The following is a 19,421-nucleotide window of genomic DNA, read 5'->3' on the forward strand; positions in this document are numbered from 1 at the left end:
AGCCTTTTTTTTTTTAAGGAGCCAAATGGAGAGACACCTGTTTCTTTGTATAGAGTTGCTGCAGTACTTTTGCAAAGCAATCTGATAGATTTGGAAGACCTTTATGTCCATGTAAGTTATTTTTCTTGAAGTGAAAACTGCTCATATGAATTATTTTTATTGAGATTGTTACTTGTGGCTTACAAAAAAACAACAGTATCTCATTGCTAATTTCTGTGCACATTTGTATTCTGGACTGTTCATATAGTTGTTTATGGTAAGTTTATCTCAGGAGAAAACTAGGATCTTGTATGTTTGTCTTCCCCATTGTAGAAGATAAGGCAAGCATTGATTTCAGGGATGTTGTTTTGCAGTTGCGAAAAACAAATTTCTCTAAGGGCACATCTCAAACATCATCTCTTTATACTTTTTCTATTGACTTCAGTGGATATAATGTGCAATAGAAGCTAAATGTTATTATTTTATTTTTTATAAGCATTTTGTTTAAATTACTATTTTTTGACTACCTAATGTGAGTTCTTATTAAGTTTTTCCAAAGTTTTTTTTTAAATGGATGGGTCTTGGGGAAAGATTAAGTGAGGTTTTGATGTTTTGTTAAGAAAACCTGCCGTAAAGTCTATGATAAGTGTGAAATGCTTTGTTTTGCTACATAATTTAGGTTTTAAGTAAAAAATGGTAAGGCTGATTATGATTTCTCACAATAAAAAATGTTTTTTTAATTATTTTTTTGTAAATAATTATGATTCTCATATAATTTATGCTTTTTATCAAAGTGCCCCATCCGGTGTATCAAAGTGCCCCGTAGGTGGGGCAGAATGATACAAAACCCATTTTTTTTACTCAAGTCATTATATTCTCATTATCTTCTAACTTTAATGGTTCTTTTGATTGCTATTATAATATTGATTAGTTATGCCATACATAAAACAAAAAAATATTACTTGACTCATTTTGTTGCATAAAATGAGATTGAATTTTTCTGCATCAATCTGCCCCGCCTCACCCTAAATAAAAAAAATCCCATTTAAATAAAAAATTATTATTATTATTATTATTATTATTATTATTATTTTTAAAAAAACATTGATTTTTATCCACCCTGGCTTTAACTGGTTTCTGGCTTGGACATCATGAGGAACTGACACTAATAAACCATATATGTATTTGAAAGTGGGCACATGTGGGGGGAGGGGTAAGGATGTAGCCCAGAGACAAAATACTTGTTCTCAATCTCGTAATCTTCAGCTCCGGTATTTCAAGTATCTGTTTTGTGGAGTTTTACTGAGGATTAGAGTAAGCATCTTTATTCACAATTAAGTAAAACACCTTTATTTATAAGAATCTCCAAATTGTCTCTTTAGCTTCTTCCAGCAGACAACACTATTATTGAAGAACATAAACGAGAAATTGGAGAAGCCAAACTAATTGTGAGGAAGCTCACAGTGGTTGTATTGTCTTCCGAAAAGACTGAAGAGAAAGAGAAGGAAAAGGAAAAGGAAGAGGAGAAAACAGAAAAAGTAAGTTCTAAGGATATTTAGAGTTGTAAATCTAGCACAGATATCCAGACATCTCAGTTCAGCAGAACTTTAGTTAAATAGCACATTTTTTGCAGTTACAGAAATCTATTTTGCTGAGAGATGGGGGGGATATGCAGCTGTTGAAAAACAAAAGCACTTGTAACTAATTCACAGCTCTTGGACAAATCTGTTAAGCTGTGTGTCCATTAAACCCAAACTCTGATTAGAATGAACAGTTCAAATTCAGTACAGTGGTGCCCCGCAAGACGAACGTCTCGCAAGACGAAAAACCCGCTAGACGAAAGGGTTTTCCGTTTTGGAGGCGCTTCGCAAAACGAATTTCCCTATGGGCTTGCTTCCATAGGGAAATCTCCGGGGACCTCTTTTAAATGCTAGCGGTGGGGAGCAAAGCCGTCCCCCCCCTCCGGCCTTCAGAAGAGGTCCAGGAAGGCCGGCGGGGGCCGAAAGGCTTTGCTCCCCACCGCCAGCATTTTAAAAGCAGTCCGGGATAGCAGGGAAGCGCTTCCCGCTATCCCGGATGGCTTTTGAAGGCAGGCGGGGGGGAGCAAAGACTTTTGCCCCCCGTCCGTCTTCAGAAGAGGTCCTGGACCTCTTCTCCCCCCCCGCCTGCCTTCAAAAGCCGTCGGGGAGCATTTTTAAATCGCCCCGGGACAGGACCTCTTCTGAAGGCTGGCGGGGGGCAAAAGTCTTTGTCCCCCCTGCCTGCCTTCCCGGGGCTTTTAAATCGCCCCGGGACAGCGGAGAATTCCTCTGCTGTCCCGGGGCGATTTTAAAATGCTGGCGGGCGGCAGCGAAGGTTTCCCGCCAGCTTTTTAAAATCGCCCCGGGACAGCGGAGAAGTCTCCGCTGTCCTGGGGGCTTTTAAAATGCTGGGGGACGGCAGAGGTCGGGGGACAGACTGTCCCCGGACCTGGTCTGAAGGCGGTTTCCATAGGAACGCATTGATTGATTTTCAATGCATTCCTATGGGAAACCGTGCTTCGCAAGACGAAAAACTCGCAAGACGAAAAGACTTGCGGAACGAATTAATTTCGTCTTGCGAGGCACCACTGTATTTATATCTGTTTATCTGTTTTCTATATTCATCTTTTTTTAAAAAAGAAGATGCTTTCTAAAGAGACTGTGTGGCGTAGCATATATTTTGCATGCAGAATGACAAATGTCAAATTTCTAGTTAAAAGGATCAGGTAGCAGATAATGAGGAAGGAATGACTTGAGACAGAGCTGCTGTCAGTGAGACATAGTTGACAATACTGAATAGATGGGCGGGCAGGGAAAGAGTTTTGTACAGTCTTCAAAACCAGTGTGCGGGTGTTCGCAGCATTACAGAACAATTCAACAAGCAGGGCGGGAAGAACCAAAGGTGGACAATCCAGTTTCCCCAAACACACTGCTGGGTTTGTGGCAGCAGAGCAAAAGCAGGAACAAAGTGGCATTATTTATCCTCTTTCCAAGGTTTTGATTTTTCCTTTAGCAGTATTGCTCCCATTGGAAACAGTGGGAGGGGAGAATAAATATGCCAGCTCCAGGGCTGGTATGTTTCCTCCATTTTGTGGCCATATCAGGGGTCATTTTTCCAGTCTGCCCTCAGCCAAGCCTTCTTTATACTTCTGTTGAGGTTAAAGCTCTGATGTTGGTAAAGCAAGGGATGTGAAGGTTTCCATACAGCAGGGAGCAGCTTCACAAGGTCAGATTTCACTGATGGCAAATTTCTCTCTACACTCGGAGAGGGAGGTCTGAAACATACTCCCAGTGGCCATAGGGCTGCAGCTTTTTTTTTTTTTAAAATACATTTTTATTAAAGATTTTCTCGGTTTACAAAAGAACATGCCTTGCCTCTTTTTTCAGGTTCTACAGTTCTACAGTCTTTCTTACAGATCAGTTACATATGAGACCTTGGTCTTGAGTACAGTATAAGGTTGGGGAAGAAGAGAGGGGAGAAGAGGAGTGGGGAGGCTTATATTCTTTTGTATAGTGTGCCTGTGGAGTTTTGTGTCAGCGTCATCTGGGTAGGTTCTGTCTATTCGTTTATTACATTTTCTTGGTAGTGAGAGGTATTGGGGGGCAGGGTGTAGTTGGCTGCAGTGGGATTTGTTTGCATTTGTGAGTGGGGAAGGACGTGTTGGGTCAGGTATGCCAGAATGATTTGTATGCTGTCAGTGGATTCTTGTCGTCTTGTTGGGCTGTGTATGTGATAAAGGGGAGCCATACTGGGGTGAAGGCATCCTTTTCTATTTGTCATTTGTCCCCATGTCAGTTTCAGCTTATTGGTTAGCTTTTCTAGTAAGGCCGTTTCCCATACAATTTGATATCATTGGTTCGTGTTTAATCCTGACAGGTCCCTCCAGTGTCTGACTATGAGGCTTCTGGCTGCTAAGAGTAGGAGGGTTATAAGCTCTGAGTGGTCATTATGAGCTCTGAGTGGTCATTATGATCTTGGAAGATGTTCAGTAGGGCCAGTTCTGGGGTGAGTTCTAATACCTGTTTAGTTATTTTGAATACCTCTTGCAGGACTGCTGTCCTGAAAGCTTGGATTTTAGGGCATTCCCACCACATGTGGAAGTGAGGCCTGGGCGTATCAGTACCAGTTTCTGTGGTGTTAAGTATCACCTGTAGGTGAGTTTGAGTGAGCTCCCTTCTTTTGGCTGATATGGACTTAAAAGGAGGTTTAGACCACATTCATGTTACCAATGTTTGTTACATTAATGTTACCAATGTTTGTTGTTTCTACTAGGGGGATCAGGCCTTGTGTAAGCAGAATGCTCTCCATTCTGGACATTGTGCCGTGGCATCCAGACTGGAATGTGTGGTTGGAGTCTCTCGGGTTCTTTTCTCCCTAGATGTCAATAAAGGCATATGTTTTTTAGCATTTCCAGTAGTTTGTAGGAGTCCGTAAGTGTTTGGGGTTTCCATCTGAGGAAGGTTGCCCAGGGGGATTGCTTCTCCTTCGGAGAAGGAGAAGAATTGGTTTAGTGTTTTCTGGATGAACTCTAGTTGTTTTGTGTTTGGGACATATATGGAGCCAATTGTTGCTTTTGTTTTGCCATCTAGTACATATCGCTTTAGGAAAAATCAATCTTCCTTTTTTTGTCTTTTAGCACGGTTTTGGCTTTACAATTTAGGTCTCTACTGAGTATTATGCCTATTCCGCTGGCCTTTTCTGAGTTAGGTGCCACCCATTGTTGACTGAAGCGGTGTTCGCTCAGGGGTTTGCTTCCTTTGGGTGGATTGTATACTTCTTTTAGGAAGGCAATGTGTGGTTTCATGGTGTTTACGTATGCATCATCACGTATGTAAACACCATGAAGAATTAAAAATATAAAGGCTAACAGGATTGTCATTAAAAGAAGGAAAAGGAAGAGAAAAAATATCGTGTATTGTGGACTCAAGTCATAGCATGAGATAAAAGACAAGAATATGAATGAATACACACACACTATTGAGAATTGATGGGGAGATATATGTATATAGATACATATATCTATATGTTTGTATATTCAGAGGCGGTGCTCAGAGGCTGGTGCTCGACGTGGGTGGGGCTCCTTGTTGCTCTTTGATTTGTTTTCTTCTTGACGCCGGAGGCCTCCAGGCCCCTTAGCCGAGTGCTCCTGGTCCCTGCGTGGTCGAGGCCACGGGGGGGGGGGGACTGTGGGTTCCTCACAGCTTCCCTAGCTGTGAAGCCGGGCACCCTTGTCCCCCCCAGTGGAGGCGGTGTGGGGACCAGCTAGGCAGCGCAGTTGGTGCCGGCGGTCCTTAGGAGCTCCTTGCGGCCGTGATGCTCGCCATCTTGTCTCGCTAGAAGTCCGGTTGCAGCTTTAATTGATTAAAACTCATTACTTTTTCATATGCTATTAATCAACTATGATCTCCTTTAAACAAGTGACAGCCCTAATATTTCCTCCCAGTTATCATGTATGTAAGAGATGCAAGTGTACATAGAAAGCATGGGTACGGTAGTTCTTCCTCTTGGGAGGATAAAAAGTTTTTCTGCACTAAACAAACTTGCATGCCTGCTTATCTTTTCAGCCACCTGATAACCAGAAACTGGGCTTATTAGAAGCAATGTTAAAAATTGGTGACTGGCAACATGCACAAAACATTATGGATCAGATGCCTCCATTTTATGCAACTTCGCACAAACCTATTGCTGTTGCTCTTTGTCAGCTTCTTCATGTGATGATTGAACCTCTCTACCGAAGGTAAAGAAATTGAATAGATGATATGTGCACTGAGAATATTTGTACAAGCTAACCATGCATAGGTCTGGCTGTGATTGATTGAAATGAGCTCTTCTTAACCTTTGACTCATCTGCGGAGATGTTAGGAAATGTTTATGAACTTTCTAAAAGCTCACACATGGTGCCCAAAGCTAGGAGGCCAATGAGGCTGCTTGTTGTTTAGGGATGCCAAGTCTTAAAATGAAAACAAATGTACTAATACCTAGGAAGGCATTGTCTGTGTTAGGGCCTTGTTTCAAACTTTCTATTTTCCTAATGTGTAAAGCCATAAAAGGGGCAGGTGGATGGAAAGAGATCCAAAAGAAAGAGAAAAATCCTGCTCAGCCACACTGTCCCTTAGTAGGCAACCATAGCAGTGTTGCTGAAAAGGTCTTGGCAGAAAAGCTTTTTCACAGTATGATTTTTTGTTGTTGTAATATTTTTGCTTGGTCTGGTGTATTTTTTTAAAAAAATTCATTCTATACCTGCACCTCTTGTGCTACATGGAAATCGTTTGCAGAAGTTGTTAACTGAATGCATATCCCTTTGCCTAATATTCACCAGGTCCTCTATTTGGGGGTTGGTTGTGCATTATATGGAGGAAATCTGACAAGTGCATGGATGTGGCAGTTACAAGTAATTCATGGAAACTGTAGAAGAAAGTACTTTGATATGTTTAAAGTGCATTGTATAAACTGTGGAAGGGCCAAAGCTACTTTGCATGCAGAAGGACCCAGGTGCAATCACTGGAATCTCTGAATATCCCCTGCCTGACACCCTGGAGAGCTGCTACCAGTCAGTGTAAGCAATACTGAGCTAGATGGACCAATGGTCTGGCTCGGTAAACAGCAATTTCCACTGCTCCTAACTGTAAAACTTGGCTCTCATTTACAGGGTTGGAGTACCCAAAGGTGCCAAAGGGACACCAATTCTTCCTTTGCAAAACAAGAGAGCACCCAAGCAAGTAGAAAGTTTTGAAGATTTAAGAAAAGAAGTGATCAACATGCTTTGTTACCTTGGCCCTCATCTCTCTCATGACCCCATATTGTTTGCAAAAGTAGTGCGTCTTGGAAAAGCATTTATGAAAGAGGTTGGTAACCTTATAGTTAATGAACAAAATTTCCCAAAAACTGTTTCTGTGCCCTACAGAAGTATATTTTGTAGCTTTGTACATATTAGCATGCATATGTGGGAGATCAAAGAGTTCCTGAAAAGATTTTAAAAGGAAAATGTTGATGGCCTAATCTTGTCCCTATTTAAAGTGAAAGGTGTTAGCGTTCTGAAAGTTGAATAACGATAGGAGAATATATTTCATATTAAACACAAATAAGAAACAATTACTTACAGCCTTTATAAGCTATTTTATAACGAAAGATTCCTTGGCAAACTTACAAGATAAAATACAGCTAGCTAAAGATTACGTGATAGTAGCATAGAAGATGCAGCCTAAAAAACAAGATGTGTAGAGTAAAACAGTAATACTTAAAACAGGATTTTAAAAAGTTCTCTGGAGAAGATGTCAGGATCTGAGTTGACACATGCTGTGAGAGGTGATTTTGAACTGCCCTGAAGTCCTTTAGAGCCCTTCATTGCTTGCATCAAACCCCAAAGATCCTGAAAGATAAAGGCAAGCACTTCAGATTGGGCCCAGATATGGAATGGAAGCTGCTGGAAATGACTAAACTTCAGCATAATGTGTTTTTTAATGCCCAGTCCTAGTTAGTTCAGAGTATGGTAGCAGGATTGTGAGCTAAAGTTTCTATACTGTTTTAAAGACGGCCTCATATACAACATATTGAAGTAATCCAAATGAGAGGATACCAGGGCCTGGGTAATTGAAGCGCAGCTATGTATACATGTTCAGGTCTTCCAGATTTGGATAGCAAATTATGATTTGCTACAAAGAAAATGACTGGAAGCTTTTAATTGCCATGTGCAAAGAAGGGCTTGGAGAAGGTAGTTTACAAACCAGAGGCCCACACTGCTCTTCTCTAGTAATGCTAATGTATAATGTTGGCAACTCTGCTCTAAAAAAAATTGAACTTTAGTAGATGTTTGGGATATAGGAAGTTTGCTAACAAGGTGTCTGTAAGTCTTGTAACACTTATTCTTTCCCTAACCTGCCACCCCATTTTTTAATTTTCATCCTTTCAATTGTAAATTGTGAGTAATGCACACTTCCATGGTTTTAAAATGCTATTTCCGACTCACTAAAAAAAAACAAAAACACGTAAACAGGTACCAAAATGAAGCTTTTATGCCATTTGTATTTTGGAGTATTTCTTTGGGATTATGTTATAAGAAGTTGTTTGTACAAATAATGTACTGTTGCCAATCCACTGAGAGAAAATGTTAACCCTTTTCTTACAGAAAAGTGCCCTGTGTAATTTCCTTGTTAAACAGTAGTTCCTTGTTAATATTCACAATAGTTTCCATGGAAAGTACAGTAAAATATGTCTTCTAACACTTGCAAGTTTTTAAGCATCTGTTAACTACTTGGATAAGCACTTGCAAATCTAAATCCTTGGCAGTTTTTGACAAATGTCTCTGTAAATATCACTTGCATGGCACAATATATTTTGCAGAAAGCATCAAGCATACTGTTGAGACTTGATTCCAACCCCCCACCCCCCAGTAGTGGTAAAATATCTGAAGTGTTCAATAGCAAACAAGTTAAGCGCAGTTCAAAGTGGCAAGGTTGCAGTTCACACATTGGCCCAACCATTATTTAAGAGTAGACGAACCTCTCCTTTGGTGCGCTTCCACAAAAAGGAGATTGGAAGCATCTGTTCCTGGATTAAACTAATCAGAGTTTGCTTGTTATGTCAAAACTGCAGGATCTGGTTAGTTTAAACTGTATATATATATTTAACAACAACAAAAAGTCATGTCTTAAATTACAGTTTGATCCTAGTGTGTGTCAGCAGACCTTACTTAATTAACCATAGGTTAATTTATAATGATTAGTTGAAAACAGAAAAGAGATTCTTCTAATTTTCTTGCTGTTTTGTCAGAGGGAAGGAGAGAATTCACAAACTCAAGGCCCATTCATGTAACTCTAAACTGGTTTAGTATTAACCCCAACTTGGCTATTGGCTTCTAAAGGGAGGGAAGCATACTTACAAGAATGTCCAGACATTTGTGGTTGTTCATGCTCCGGAGAGCTGCTACAGACAGTTGTGGCTGGAGCAGCACCATTCCCCTCCTGTGTTCAGCAGTAAAGAGAGCTGCTCCTTACTACTCAGCTTTGCATTCACCTTATTCAGTACCCCACTTTCTCTTCAGCAGCAGAGGACCAAGGAATCCAATTTTGCAGACCTTGCTCTAGCTCAGCTGATCCCTGCACTTGGGAAGGGGGAATAACCTGACTTGCTCAAGGTTGTCTTTGATATGAAACCATTGCATTTTAGTAGTATTTGATTGTTCGTTGTTGTTTTTAGCACCAAGCAGATGCAGGCAAGCAAGAGGAAAAAGAGAAAATGGTGAGCTGTTTTAAAATGTATTCTTGATTCCCTCCCCTTCCAATCTTGATTATAAGTATGGCAGAAATGACCACCATATATCTGGATAGTTTATGTAATGTGGCTTAAAGGTGGAACAGCTATAATAAAAGCTGCAACTCAGTGTTGATCCTGTAGCCTGCCCTCTAGCTGTCTTGGAAGGGCAAGGAAGGTTTCAAAAGCTTTGAATATGTTTTACTTCTTTGTTTCTATAATAATAATAATAATAATAATAATAATAATAATAATAATTTAATTGTTGTATTAACATTTTTAATGTTGTAAGATACTTTAGATGGGCTTCACCCTGAAGTGTGGCATACTACTATTTCAAAGTATGCAAGAAGCACAATTCTTCTAAAGCCTCTCTAGTTTCCAGGGCTCAAGTGTACTGTTGAAGACCCAAACACTTGTCTGGCCTCAAATGTGCACTGAGATATTCACATACAATATCCATTCATTTCAGTGCAGAAGGTTTTCAGAGCTTGTGTTATTAGAGCAGTTCACCAACAGGGTGAGGGGATGTGAGAGGATGTTATATATGCACCAACCTTTCTTGCCTCCCCCCCCCCACCTTCCCCAATGTCTATTTCTATTGTACATCACATGTCATAGCTGCCAAATACAGCTTTTCTACCTCGGTTGCCTGAATAGAAAAAGCAGGTGATTGGTCAACTAGGACAAATGTGTCCTGATTTAGTAGTGCCTAGTAAGACTGTGGTGTACCTTCTCCCTTGGAATAATGGGACTGTAGACACTTAACACCTGTCTTTAAAAAATAAAACCAGATGGACCCCACTGTTGCCACAGTGACTTCATTAATTTTTGCTGTTTTGTTTTCTTCACAAGTCTATTGGGAAGGTGGCATAGAAATGTACTGCAACAGCAGCTTCTGTATATTGTCATATTTTAAAGCCATGTTGTCTTTTAAATTCAAAAATATATAACAGAAAACTGACAGAATTTACCGTATTTTTCGCCCCATAGGGCGCTCCTAGTTTTTTTTTGGGGGGGGGGGAAATAAAGAAGAAAAAATTATTTCCCCCCCAGGCGCGGGGCTGGCGCGGGGGAAGCCCGAGCTTCCCCCAGCCCCCAGAACAGCCTGCTATCCGCAAGCCTAGGGAGCCCGGTGGGAAGTTACGCCGGACTCCCCAGGCTTGTGGAGAGCTGTGCGAAGCTCGGGCGCACTCTTCAGCGTGCCCCAGGCTTCAGAATGCAGGCAGCTCTGCTCAACCCTTGGGAGACCGGCGCAACTTCGCGCTGGGCTCCCTAGGGTTGTGCAGAGCTGCGCAAACCCTGGGAATGCAGGCTTTGAGTTGCGCACCGACCCCTCTTGCTCTCCAGGCTTCAGGAAGCTCTGCGCAACCCTTGAGAGACTGGCGCAAAGTCGCGCCGGTCTCCCAAGGGTTGCGCAGAGCTTCCTGAAGCCTGGAGAGCAAGAGGGGTCGGTGCGCAATGACCCCTCTCGCTCTCCAGGCTTCAGCAAAAGCCTGCATTCGCTCCATAGGACGTACACATTTCCCCTTCATTTTTGGAGGGGAAAAAGTGCGTCCTATAGGGCGAAAAATATGGTAATCCTTTTTAAAATGTAAAACTAGTAGCCATAGACTTTGCTTCATAAAGTTGTAGAATGTCTACCCTTTGATTTTGCCTTCAAATAAGATAATTCCTTTCCTTTCCTTCAGGAGTTATTATTCAGCTGTTTGCTGAGTATTACCGACCAGGTTTTGCTTCCTTCTCTTTCTTTGATGGATTGTAATGCATGCATGTCTGAGGAACTCTGGGGGATGTTTAAAACATTTCCATACCAGTATCGGTGAGTAATTACCTGTAAAAACTATATGGCATCAGAATTTCTTCATCAAATTATCTAAGAGATGCATTAAATACATATTTTGATTTCTTGGAACCTCCTATAGGTATCGCCTCTATGGGCAGTGGAAGAATGAAACATACAATAGTCACCCACTACTGGTGAGAGTTAAAGCTCAGACAATTGACCGAGCCAAATACATTATGAAGTAAGTTATGTTGAAACTTGTTTTCTCCTGGGGAATGTTGATGTGACTATAGAACAAATTGTAGCAGGGCAGTGAGCCCCATTGGGTTCCATGAAGCTGGCTCCCACAATTAGTATCCTTGGGATTGCAGCCTAAGTATTGAATTGAAATGCTACCTGCTATTACCAAGTAATACCGTGTTTAAATGAAACTTCCTAAAATGTAATTTATATTTAACAAAAAATACTGTCTTAACTTAGAAAGCTGGGCAGCCTGCAAGACTTCTACAATTTAATATTAAATCAGTTTCATTAGATGGTTAGATAAATTACTGTACACGAAGAAGTTTCCATTTACAGAAGGAGAATATGATTCATGGAATGGGTCCTTTCACAAACACAGCTCCCTTTTCATGAATGGAAGCTTGCTCCATGAAGAGAGTAATTATCCCACCCCATAAGGAAATGTGATGGCTAGGGCCCTGGGTACAGGTGGTTACCATAGGAGTAGTAGGTGTGTCAGAAAATTTAGCTGTTGGGACTGTGCTATTTTAAATAATGCCAGCTTAAATAAAATGATTATACACTAGCTCAGGGGTCTGCAACCTTTAAGACAAAAAGAGCCACTTGGACCCGTTTCCGAAGAAAAACAACAACTGGGAGCCGCAAAAACATTGCAACATTTAAAACAAATATAACGCTGTATATATGCCACCTAACCCCCACAAGGAGAATGCTGCGCATGTGACCAAATAGCGAGGACTTACTTTGCTAGAGACAAGCCCTGACGCTACCACAAGCCTCCCTCTCTTCCTGCCGCCCAGCCTCCCAAGAAAAAACCCCCACTTCAAACGGTCACAAAGCACAAATTCCACGCAACCGCGACTTGCTATGCCCAATAATCAATGCCCAAAATGCCATAGAAAATTAATCAGGGCCCCAGTGTACCATAAATCATAATCAGTGCCTGATGTAAATAATAATTAATAATGAGGGTCCAATGTCATCCTCATCATTATAAAAATACCTTTTTTGACACTTTTTATTATTTCTGTGTTTGACCCCTCAGAATTACTCCTCCTCATAGAAATAAACATTACATTAACAAGTTACCTTTTTTTGAGTGTGTGTTCTTCACTCCCCTTCAAAACAGTGACCAGTGTATATGCCTCCTTTCAATGCAGCCTGCTTGCAAAGGCGGGACGACAAAGTTTTTTTTATTTTTTATTATTTATTTATTTTATCTTATTTTGAATATTATTATTATTATATATATATATATAATGCGTTCAACTGTTTTTTAAACAGAAGGGGTGGGCACTGTAGGCAGGGGGCAGTAACTGCCCTTGCTCCTGATCAAGCAAATAAATTTAAAGTAACCACTAAATAAAATGAGTTGGCCTAATGAACCAACTTCCAATTAATTTAAACGGAATTAAGTAATTAAATTGGCCTGCAATAATAAATACTGTTTCTTAATTAACTAACCAAAGGACTTAAATCAACCAAATGAATCTAATCAATTAAATTAAATTGATATACAATCAGAATCCAGCAGCAATTGATCTGCCCTTTCTCTTAGTCAACCAAAATGAATTTAAAGTTCCAACCAAATGAATTAAATTACCAAAATGAATCCACACTCGATAAGTTTAAATACAATTGGAATCAAGCAATAAGTTGACTACTGCAAGCACTTATTAAAGCAATCAAATTAATTATATTTCAGGGTTGCATATATATCCTTGGAGCGCTAAAGCCCTAATTAAAGCGCTTTAATATAATAACACTCAGAGTCAAACCTCTATGAGCTCTTAAAATGCTTAACTTAAATAACTTGTTCTCTTCCAATCCACCAATTGAGCTATATTGTCACTTATAAAGCCTGAGTATCCAATTCCCACAACAGAGTGCCTCACCTAAAATGGCCGCCGGGCCAAACCACGTGGTTAGCTCAAAATGGCGACCGCAACTTCCTGGTTACCAAGCAACACAGCTATCAACTTCCTGTCCCTGGCTGCCAGCGGCGCTCTGCTGGAGGGGCGCCCGAGATTATTGGAGGGCGCCCTGCTGGGCGCTCTGCTGGAGGGGCGCCCGAGGGACTGATCCAATCATAAGCGGCTTTTTGCGTGTTTCCGCCCAGAAAATGCGCCTCCTCCCCTCGCCTCCGCCCCGGAGCCGCAGCAAAGGAGTTAAAGAGCCGCATGCGGCTCTGGAGCCGCAGGTTGCCGACCCCCGCACTAGCTTTACAACCTTGTTGAATCTTTTCTGCCCCAGAGCGTTAATTCATTACAGTTTGCCTATTTGTATTTTATATCCTCTGTTTCAAGCTGAATACAGAAATCGTATGTGAAAGTTGCCTGTAACATGAGTTTTCCCTGGGGGAATTGGGAAGGTCTATCTATATTTACAGGAAAATAGATTAATCTAAAGCCGTGACTAGAAAATGTGAATATAAGACTGCAAAGAGAGGAACTAAAATGTGAATGTACTCTTGTAGGCGTCTAACCAAGGAAAACGTAAAGCCATCTGGAAGACAAATAGGAAAACTGAGCCACAGCAACCCAACCATTTTATTTGATTATGTATGTGGCAAGATAAGTATTGACTACCTTTGCTTTTCTAGTAGCCCCGTTTAAGTTACCTTATTCTGAAAAACAAGTTGACTATTTTAAAATGTGTTTTATATGGGGGTGGGGGTGATGGGACGTGGTAGAGGTATTATTGTATTATGCATGGTGTGGAGAATATGGATAATTTTCCTCTAAAATGCTAGAAATTGAGGCAATCCAGTAAAGCTGTGTTGTCAGGACGGGGAAAAGAGATGCTTCTTCAAAGACCACAATATGTAGCAATTCACTCCCACAATATGTAGCAATGGCTGTCAACCTGGATGGATTTAAAAGGGAGTGAGACAAATTCATGGCAGATGAGGCTGTGAATGCCTACTAGCCGCGATGGCTTAGCTCTGCTTCCACTTTTGGAGGCTGTATGCCCCTGAATACCAGCTGCAGGGAATTACAAGTGAGGAGAGTGCTGTTGTGCTCAGGTTCTGCTTGTGAGATTCCCATAGGCGTCCAGTTGCCCACTTTGAGAAAAGGAAGCTGGACTAGATGGGCCATTGGCTTAATCCACCAGGGCTCTTCTCATATATTACATTAGGAAAAGTGCACACATTAACTATGTAATACAGATGTGTGCATGAAGTTTCATTATTTGTTTTTTCTTCAGATTGAAAACCATAATAGTAGTTTCTTTTAAGAGTTTTTAAGGACTTCTGGCTTCTTCTTCTTATTCTTGGGAAACTCATTTTCGCTCTTTTTCAGATTTTGTCTCAGATACAGAAGTATGATAATTTAATCACTCCCGTTGTTGACTCATTGAAATACCTCACTTCCTTGAACTATGATGTCTTGGCATGTATCCTTTTGCTAACTTCCTAGAACTGCTAGTTACCCAATGGTTATATCTTACACAAGTTTTTTTTTTTACTGCTCCAATGAGAATCATTACCTCAGCTGAGCAAGCTGCTTTCTAGCCAGATGAAAGTTCCTGGCCTGCGCCTGCTCTGTGATTTGCTGCCCTCTGCGGGAGGCAGGGGAGTGCTGAGACAAAAGCATCCTCTGGCTTTGAGTGGTTTACCATCTGGGCAAATATTTTGAACGGGTTGTCACGTGTGGATTTAAAGCTGGTTTTCAACGATCTATCACCATATTGCCCAGGCCTACTCCTTGCACAAATTGAATAATTGAAAGCATATTTTTTTTTAAAAAAATTGTCCTGCCATTGTAGTACAGTAGTAGTAATCCCTTTATCATATATTGTAAATTTCTAAATATTCAGACTCTGTTAGTGTAATTATTGAGAGCCAAGCTGTATTTGACTGCTCATTTGGCCATGTGTCATAGATTTAGGGAGTTATAGCTTTTGACAGAAGAGGAATAAATACTTTATTTATTGTTCTTTACTTTATCCTTGTTCTTTACTTTATCCTGTTTGAGTTGTGGTTAAAGGTGTGTGAGAAAAAGGAATTTGAGCAAGAACTCAAAACACGTCGGAACCACAGAGATATATTCTGAAGTGTTCATCGTTTTAGGTTTCTGCTATAATATCACAGGTAGTAGTGTATGCCAGGTGTCTCAAAATATTGTTAAATTTACAAAGCAAAATAATTAAATGTTTAATACTGCATGTAATTATGTTTGGGGAAGAATTCCTCCTTAGCCTCAGCAAAGATTGCATAATTGAAGCACTGGCTAATCCTGAGAAGGAGAGGATGAAACACGATGACACCACAATCTCCAGTTGGCTTCAAAGTTAGTACTTGGGTTTTATTTATTTTTAATTAGAAATGCAGTCCTCTCATTACTTAGCATCTGCTAACGTGTTTACTTCATTAATTAAAACATTTGTATCTTGCCTTTCTATTTTAAAAAATCCATGTTGTGGCTAATGGTTGTTAAAGTGTGTGTGCACACGCACACACAAATCAAGCATTTCAAAAAACACACAGAGCAAATGTATTCCAGAGCCATCTGGAATACAGTTCTGAAATAGCTACGGGGGGGGGCGGGGGCGGGGGCGGGTGGAGGAGAGTGCTTTAGCCACCTGTCTGAAAATCAACAAGGCTCTAGGATGGGAGTTCCATAGGCCTGAGTAGCCCCTAGTATAATTCAGAAAGAGCAGGAATGTAGAAGAGAGGGCCTCCAAGAACCTCTGTTGTTGGCAACTGCTTGGCAGCCACTTGCCTGTAAATTCACGGCACTTGAATAAAAATTGGAGCCAGGAAATGTATGGTTGCAGACATGATTCATTAAGTACAGGAAGAGAGGCCAGGAGGGAGGGACCAGGTAGAATGTCATTTGCACACTAAGAAGTGTGAAAAAGAGGTTCTAAGGATAACTTGTTTTTGACACATGAGAAATAGTCTATTGATATGATGTTACGGAATGTGCATGACATAGGAAAGCTAATATTTTAATGACAGCAATTCAAGTTCGTTTTCCTCCCATCTATTTTAGGTTTAGCTAGCTTCTGTGGTGCTGTTTTTCGAAAATACCCTATAGAACTAGCTGGTCTACTTCAGTATGTGGCAAACCAGCTAAAGGCTGGGAAAAGGTAAGTAGAGCATGGTTACTTTAGATCTCAAAAACTATGCCAGTTTGGTAGTTTTTGTTGCCCTCATTGGAGTGTTTTAACATATTTTAATAAGTTGTGTTTAATATAACTTTGCAAACTTTTGAAAATCCTAGGATTCAAAATACACTAAGACATAAACAGTTAGGTAATTTGCACCGAGCAGCTAGGTTACATTCACATCTCCCAGGGAAATTGCACAGAGTGCCTACTACATTGTGAAGCTGCATTGAAGTGCTCATGTATACGGTCTGCTGTTCATGTTGCTGTTACAACATCTTGACATTGATGCACTTGGATTGGAGACAAGGTGGTTTGTGCTTCATGTGCAAGTAATTTCAGAAAGATATTGTAATGGGCTCTTAGACCTTTCACAATACTTTCAATAGAGTTCAAGAGCAGTGGTTTTACCTGCCTATGTTTCACTCTTTCTCTCTTCCCCCCGCCCCCTCGCCCATTTTTGTTCTCATTCTTTTCCATAGCTTTGACCTGCTTATTTTGAAAGAGGTGGTACAAAAAATGGCTGGAATAGAAATCACTGAAGAGATGACAATGGACCAGCTAGAGGCCATGACTGGTGGAGAGCAGCTGAAAGCAGAGGTGTGTTTGAAGCTAGAGAGAAAAGAAAAATAGATGTCCCAAAAAAATACATACATAGTAGTTTAGGATGTTTCACCTGCTGCACAGTCGTACCTTGGAATCCATTCTGGAAGCCTGTTCAACTTCCAGAATGTTTGGAAACCAAAGCGCGGCTTCGCCAATCAGAAAGCCCTGTCTGACGTTCGGCTTCCAAAAATAGTTTGCAAACCGGAACAGTCGCTTCCGGTTTGCAGCATTTGGGAGCCAAAACGTTCAAGAACTAAGATGTTTGAAAACCAAGGTACGACTGTATTATTTTTTAAGGTAGATGAATAATTGAGACACCTCTGAAAGGTATATTAATACAATAACAACTATGGAAATAATTTTAGTAGCAATCTAGAGCAGCGTGTTCACGTGCCTGATCTACGTGTAACACTTCAGATTCTTAGCAGCAGTTAAACAGGAATGTTTAGCAGGATTATTCCTCTTCTGTCACACACAAGTTTCTCACTGCTGGCCTTAAGCATTCTTAACTGGTACCATCTTTAAATATGGTTAACTCTTTGTTTTAAATTAAATTATTATTTTATTGGGGCTCAAGTACCTGCTCACTTGGCTCACCCCACCTCCACAAAGCTCCCCTTCCCCTTACTCCTCACCAAACCTCCACGGCTTGCTACTGCTGCAAGCCCAGCTCACTCACTCGCTCCACTTGCCCACACAGCTCCTGTCATTTAGTTCACAAACCCAGCTCACTCACCTACTTTAAACCAAAACTGTGATCCCAGCTTGCTTGGCCGCTTCCTTGCTCGCCCCACCAACTACCTGTCTAATGCTTCACCCACCCTGGAGCATGTGCAGCCTGTCACCAGTATAACGATGGACTAGTTTAAATATGGCATAGAGAGAGAAAACTATCCAAAATCACAAATAAACAATGCATTGTTCAGTTACCTTTTTAACATTTGCTTCTTACCAAAGCAATAAACAAGGGGGTTGCTGCTAACCAGGGATTTCAAACCTGCCTTCAAATGTCTTGTGAAATCCTGGCTAGCAGTGAGCTTTCCTGTTTGCCTCAGCGGTGGTTAAGATTGGTATTTGGACCATTGCATAGCATAGGAAAGGAGGAGAAGAAGTGCATGTTTAACATGGCCTTCCAGTTTCAGAACACGCAAGTGCTGCTATCAGAATGCTCATCTGCAGATTCAGTTATCCAAACATAAAGAATTATGCCCAAGCCTCAAGTGCATGGCTGATTGAGATACCCAAGCAGCCAGACTTTGCCCACTACTTGACTTGTTTGTGCATTTTCGGTCAGAAACCATGGAAGAGAGGGAGGTGTGAAGAGAGATGAAACAAAGCAGTTTTTCCTTTGTCTCACTTTTGCTGGTTTGCTGCAGCCGTTTTAGGAAGAAACCATGGTGGGAGTGGGGATAGAGATCACAGATTAGAAATAATTGAAATCATCAGCTCATTATGCAAATGCTTGGAATGCATTGTGTTTGGAAAGCAGGGCCTGCATATACTGGAGAAAGTTCATCACCCTCAGCCTGAAAAAGCTTCTCAACCCCAGATCCTACTGTAAGCCAGGAAATGTCAAATTTCTCTCAGCATGCTAGGGAATTGGAGAGGAAGAAACATTCTAACTCAAGGTTTCCTGAAGGCTATTTACTGACAGGGTTTGGCACTGTACACCTTAATTTACATCTTCTGCTGTTTTTCTCAGTTTAGGTATCTTAACTACATTTCTTACTTCTTTGGGCAGGGTGGATATTTTGGACAGATCAGAAACACTAAGAAATCTTCCCAGAGATTAAAAGATGCACTTTTGGACCACGATCTTGCTCTTCCATTGTGCCTTCTCATGGCTCAACAGAGAAATGGAGTGATATTTCAAGAAGGAGGAGAGAAACATTTGAAGCTGGTGGGAAAACTCTATGATCAGGCAAGTAAAATGATCACATTTGTGTTTGTTTTAAACAAACCTCCATGGAAATGCCATGTGTACTGCATTCAGAAAACTGAATTTATATTTTGTGGTATAGATGTTTGTTTTACTTGTGTTTTGGGTTCTTCATGAAATTTACAAAAAGGAAAACTAAGTAGCTTCAGTCATGGCAATCCGTTACCATCCATAATGCTGTCACATTGTTTGACAGGATTCCACTGGCCTGCATAGCTTCTGTAAGTTCTGTTTCAGGTGTGATCTTGTACCAGATTCAGAAGTGACTACAGATTTAGTTGACTATATGGTGTTGTCATATCTGAAGTTGCCTTGAGTATTCAGAAGAAATACATAAAGTTTGTTACTGAGGAACATTTTCTCATTAGTATTACTGCATGTTTATTACAAAAGGTAGTGATTTTCCAGCTATTTTCTTGATTTTTAGAAGGTTAACATTATATTTAAATCTCATTGAAAAGTCTGATCTAATACTTCTCTATTTTT

The 19,421-nt window shown here is 40.7% G+C and overlaps 1 protein-coding gene across 3 annotated transcripts in view; it reads left to right on the forward strand.

The window, feature by feature from the left end:
• LOC310836885 (THO complex subunit 2-like) overlaps positions 1–19,421 on the forward strand; it is a 63,452-nt gene that overhangs the window by 24,797 nt on the left and 19,234 nt on the right. For all 3 annotated transcript variants that reach the window (XR_014560297.1, XM_083722686.1, XM_083722685.1), the window contains exons 9-21: positions 19–111; positions 1,362–1,517; positions 5,565–5,737; positions 6,650–6,845; positions 9,196–9,237; positions 10,941–11,071; positions 11,175–11,276; positions 13,755–13,839; positions 14,581–14,674; positions 15,490–15,570; positions 16,276–16,372; positions 16,873–16,990; positions 18,738–18,917. Coding sequence is in view for 2 of the 3 variants with exons in the window: in XM_083722686.1 (XP_083578812.1) it covers positions 19–111; positions 1,362–1,517; positions 5,565–5,737; positions 6,650–6,845; positions 9,196–9,237; positions 10,941–11,071; positions 11,175–11,276; positions 13,755–13,839; positions 14,581–14,674; positions 15,490–15,570; positions 16,276–16,372; positions 16,873–16,990; positions 18,738–18,917 (1,548 nt within the window). In the remaining variant the exon portion in view is untranslated. The remainder of the gene's footprint in view (positions 1–18; positions 112–1,361; positions 1,518–5,564; positions 5,738–6,649; positions 6,846–9,195; positions 9,238–10,940; positions 11,072–11,174; positions 11,277–13,754; positions 13,840–14,580; positions 14,675–15,489; positions 15,571–16,275; positions 16,373–16,872; positions 16,991–18,737; positions 18,918–19,421) is intronic.

Source organism: Podarcis gaigeae (genome assembly GCF_964106915.1).
Source record: "Podarcis gaigeae genome assembly, chromosome: Z".
NCBI lineage: Eukaryota > Metazoa > Chordata > Lepidosauria > Squamata > Lacertidae > Podarcis > Podarcis gaigeae.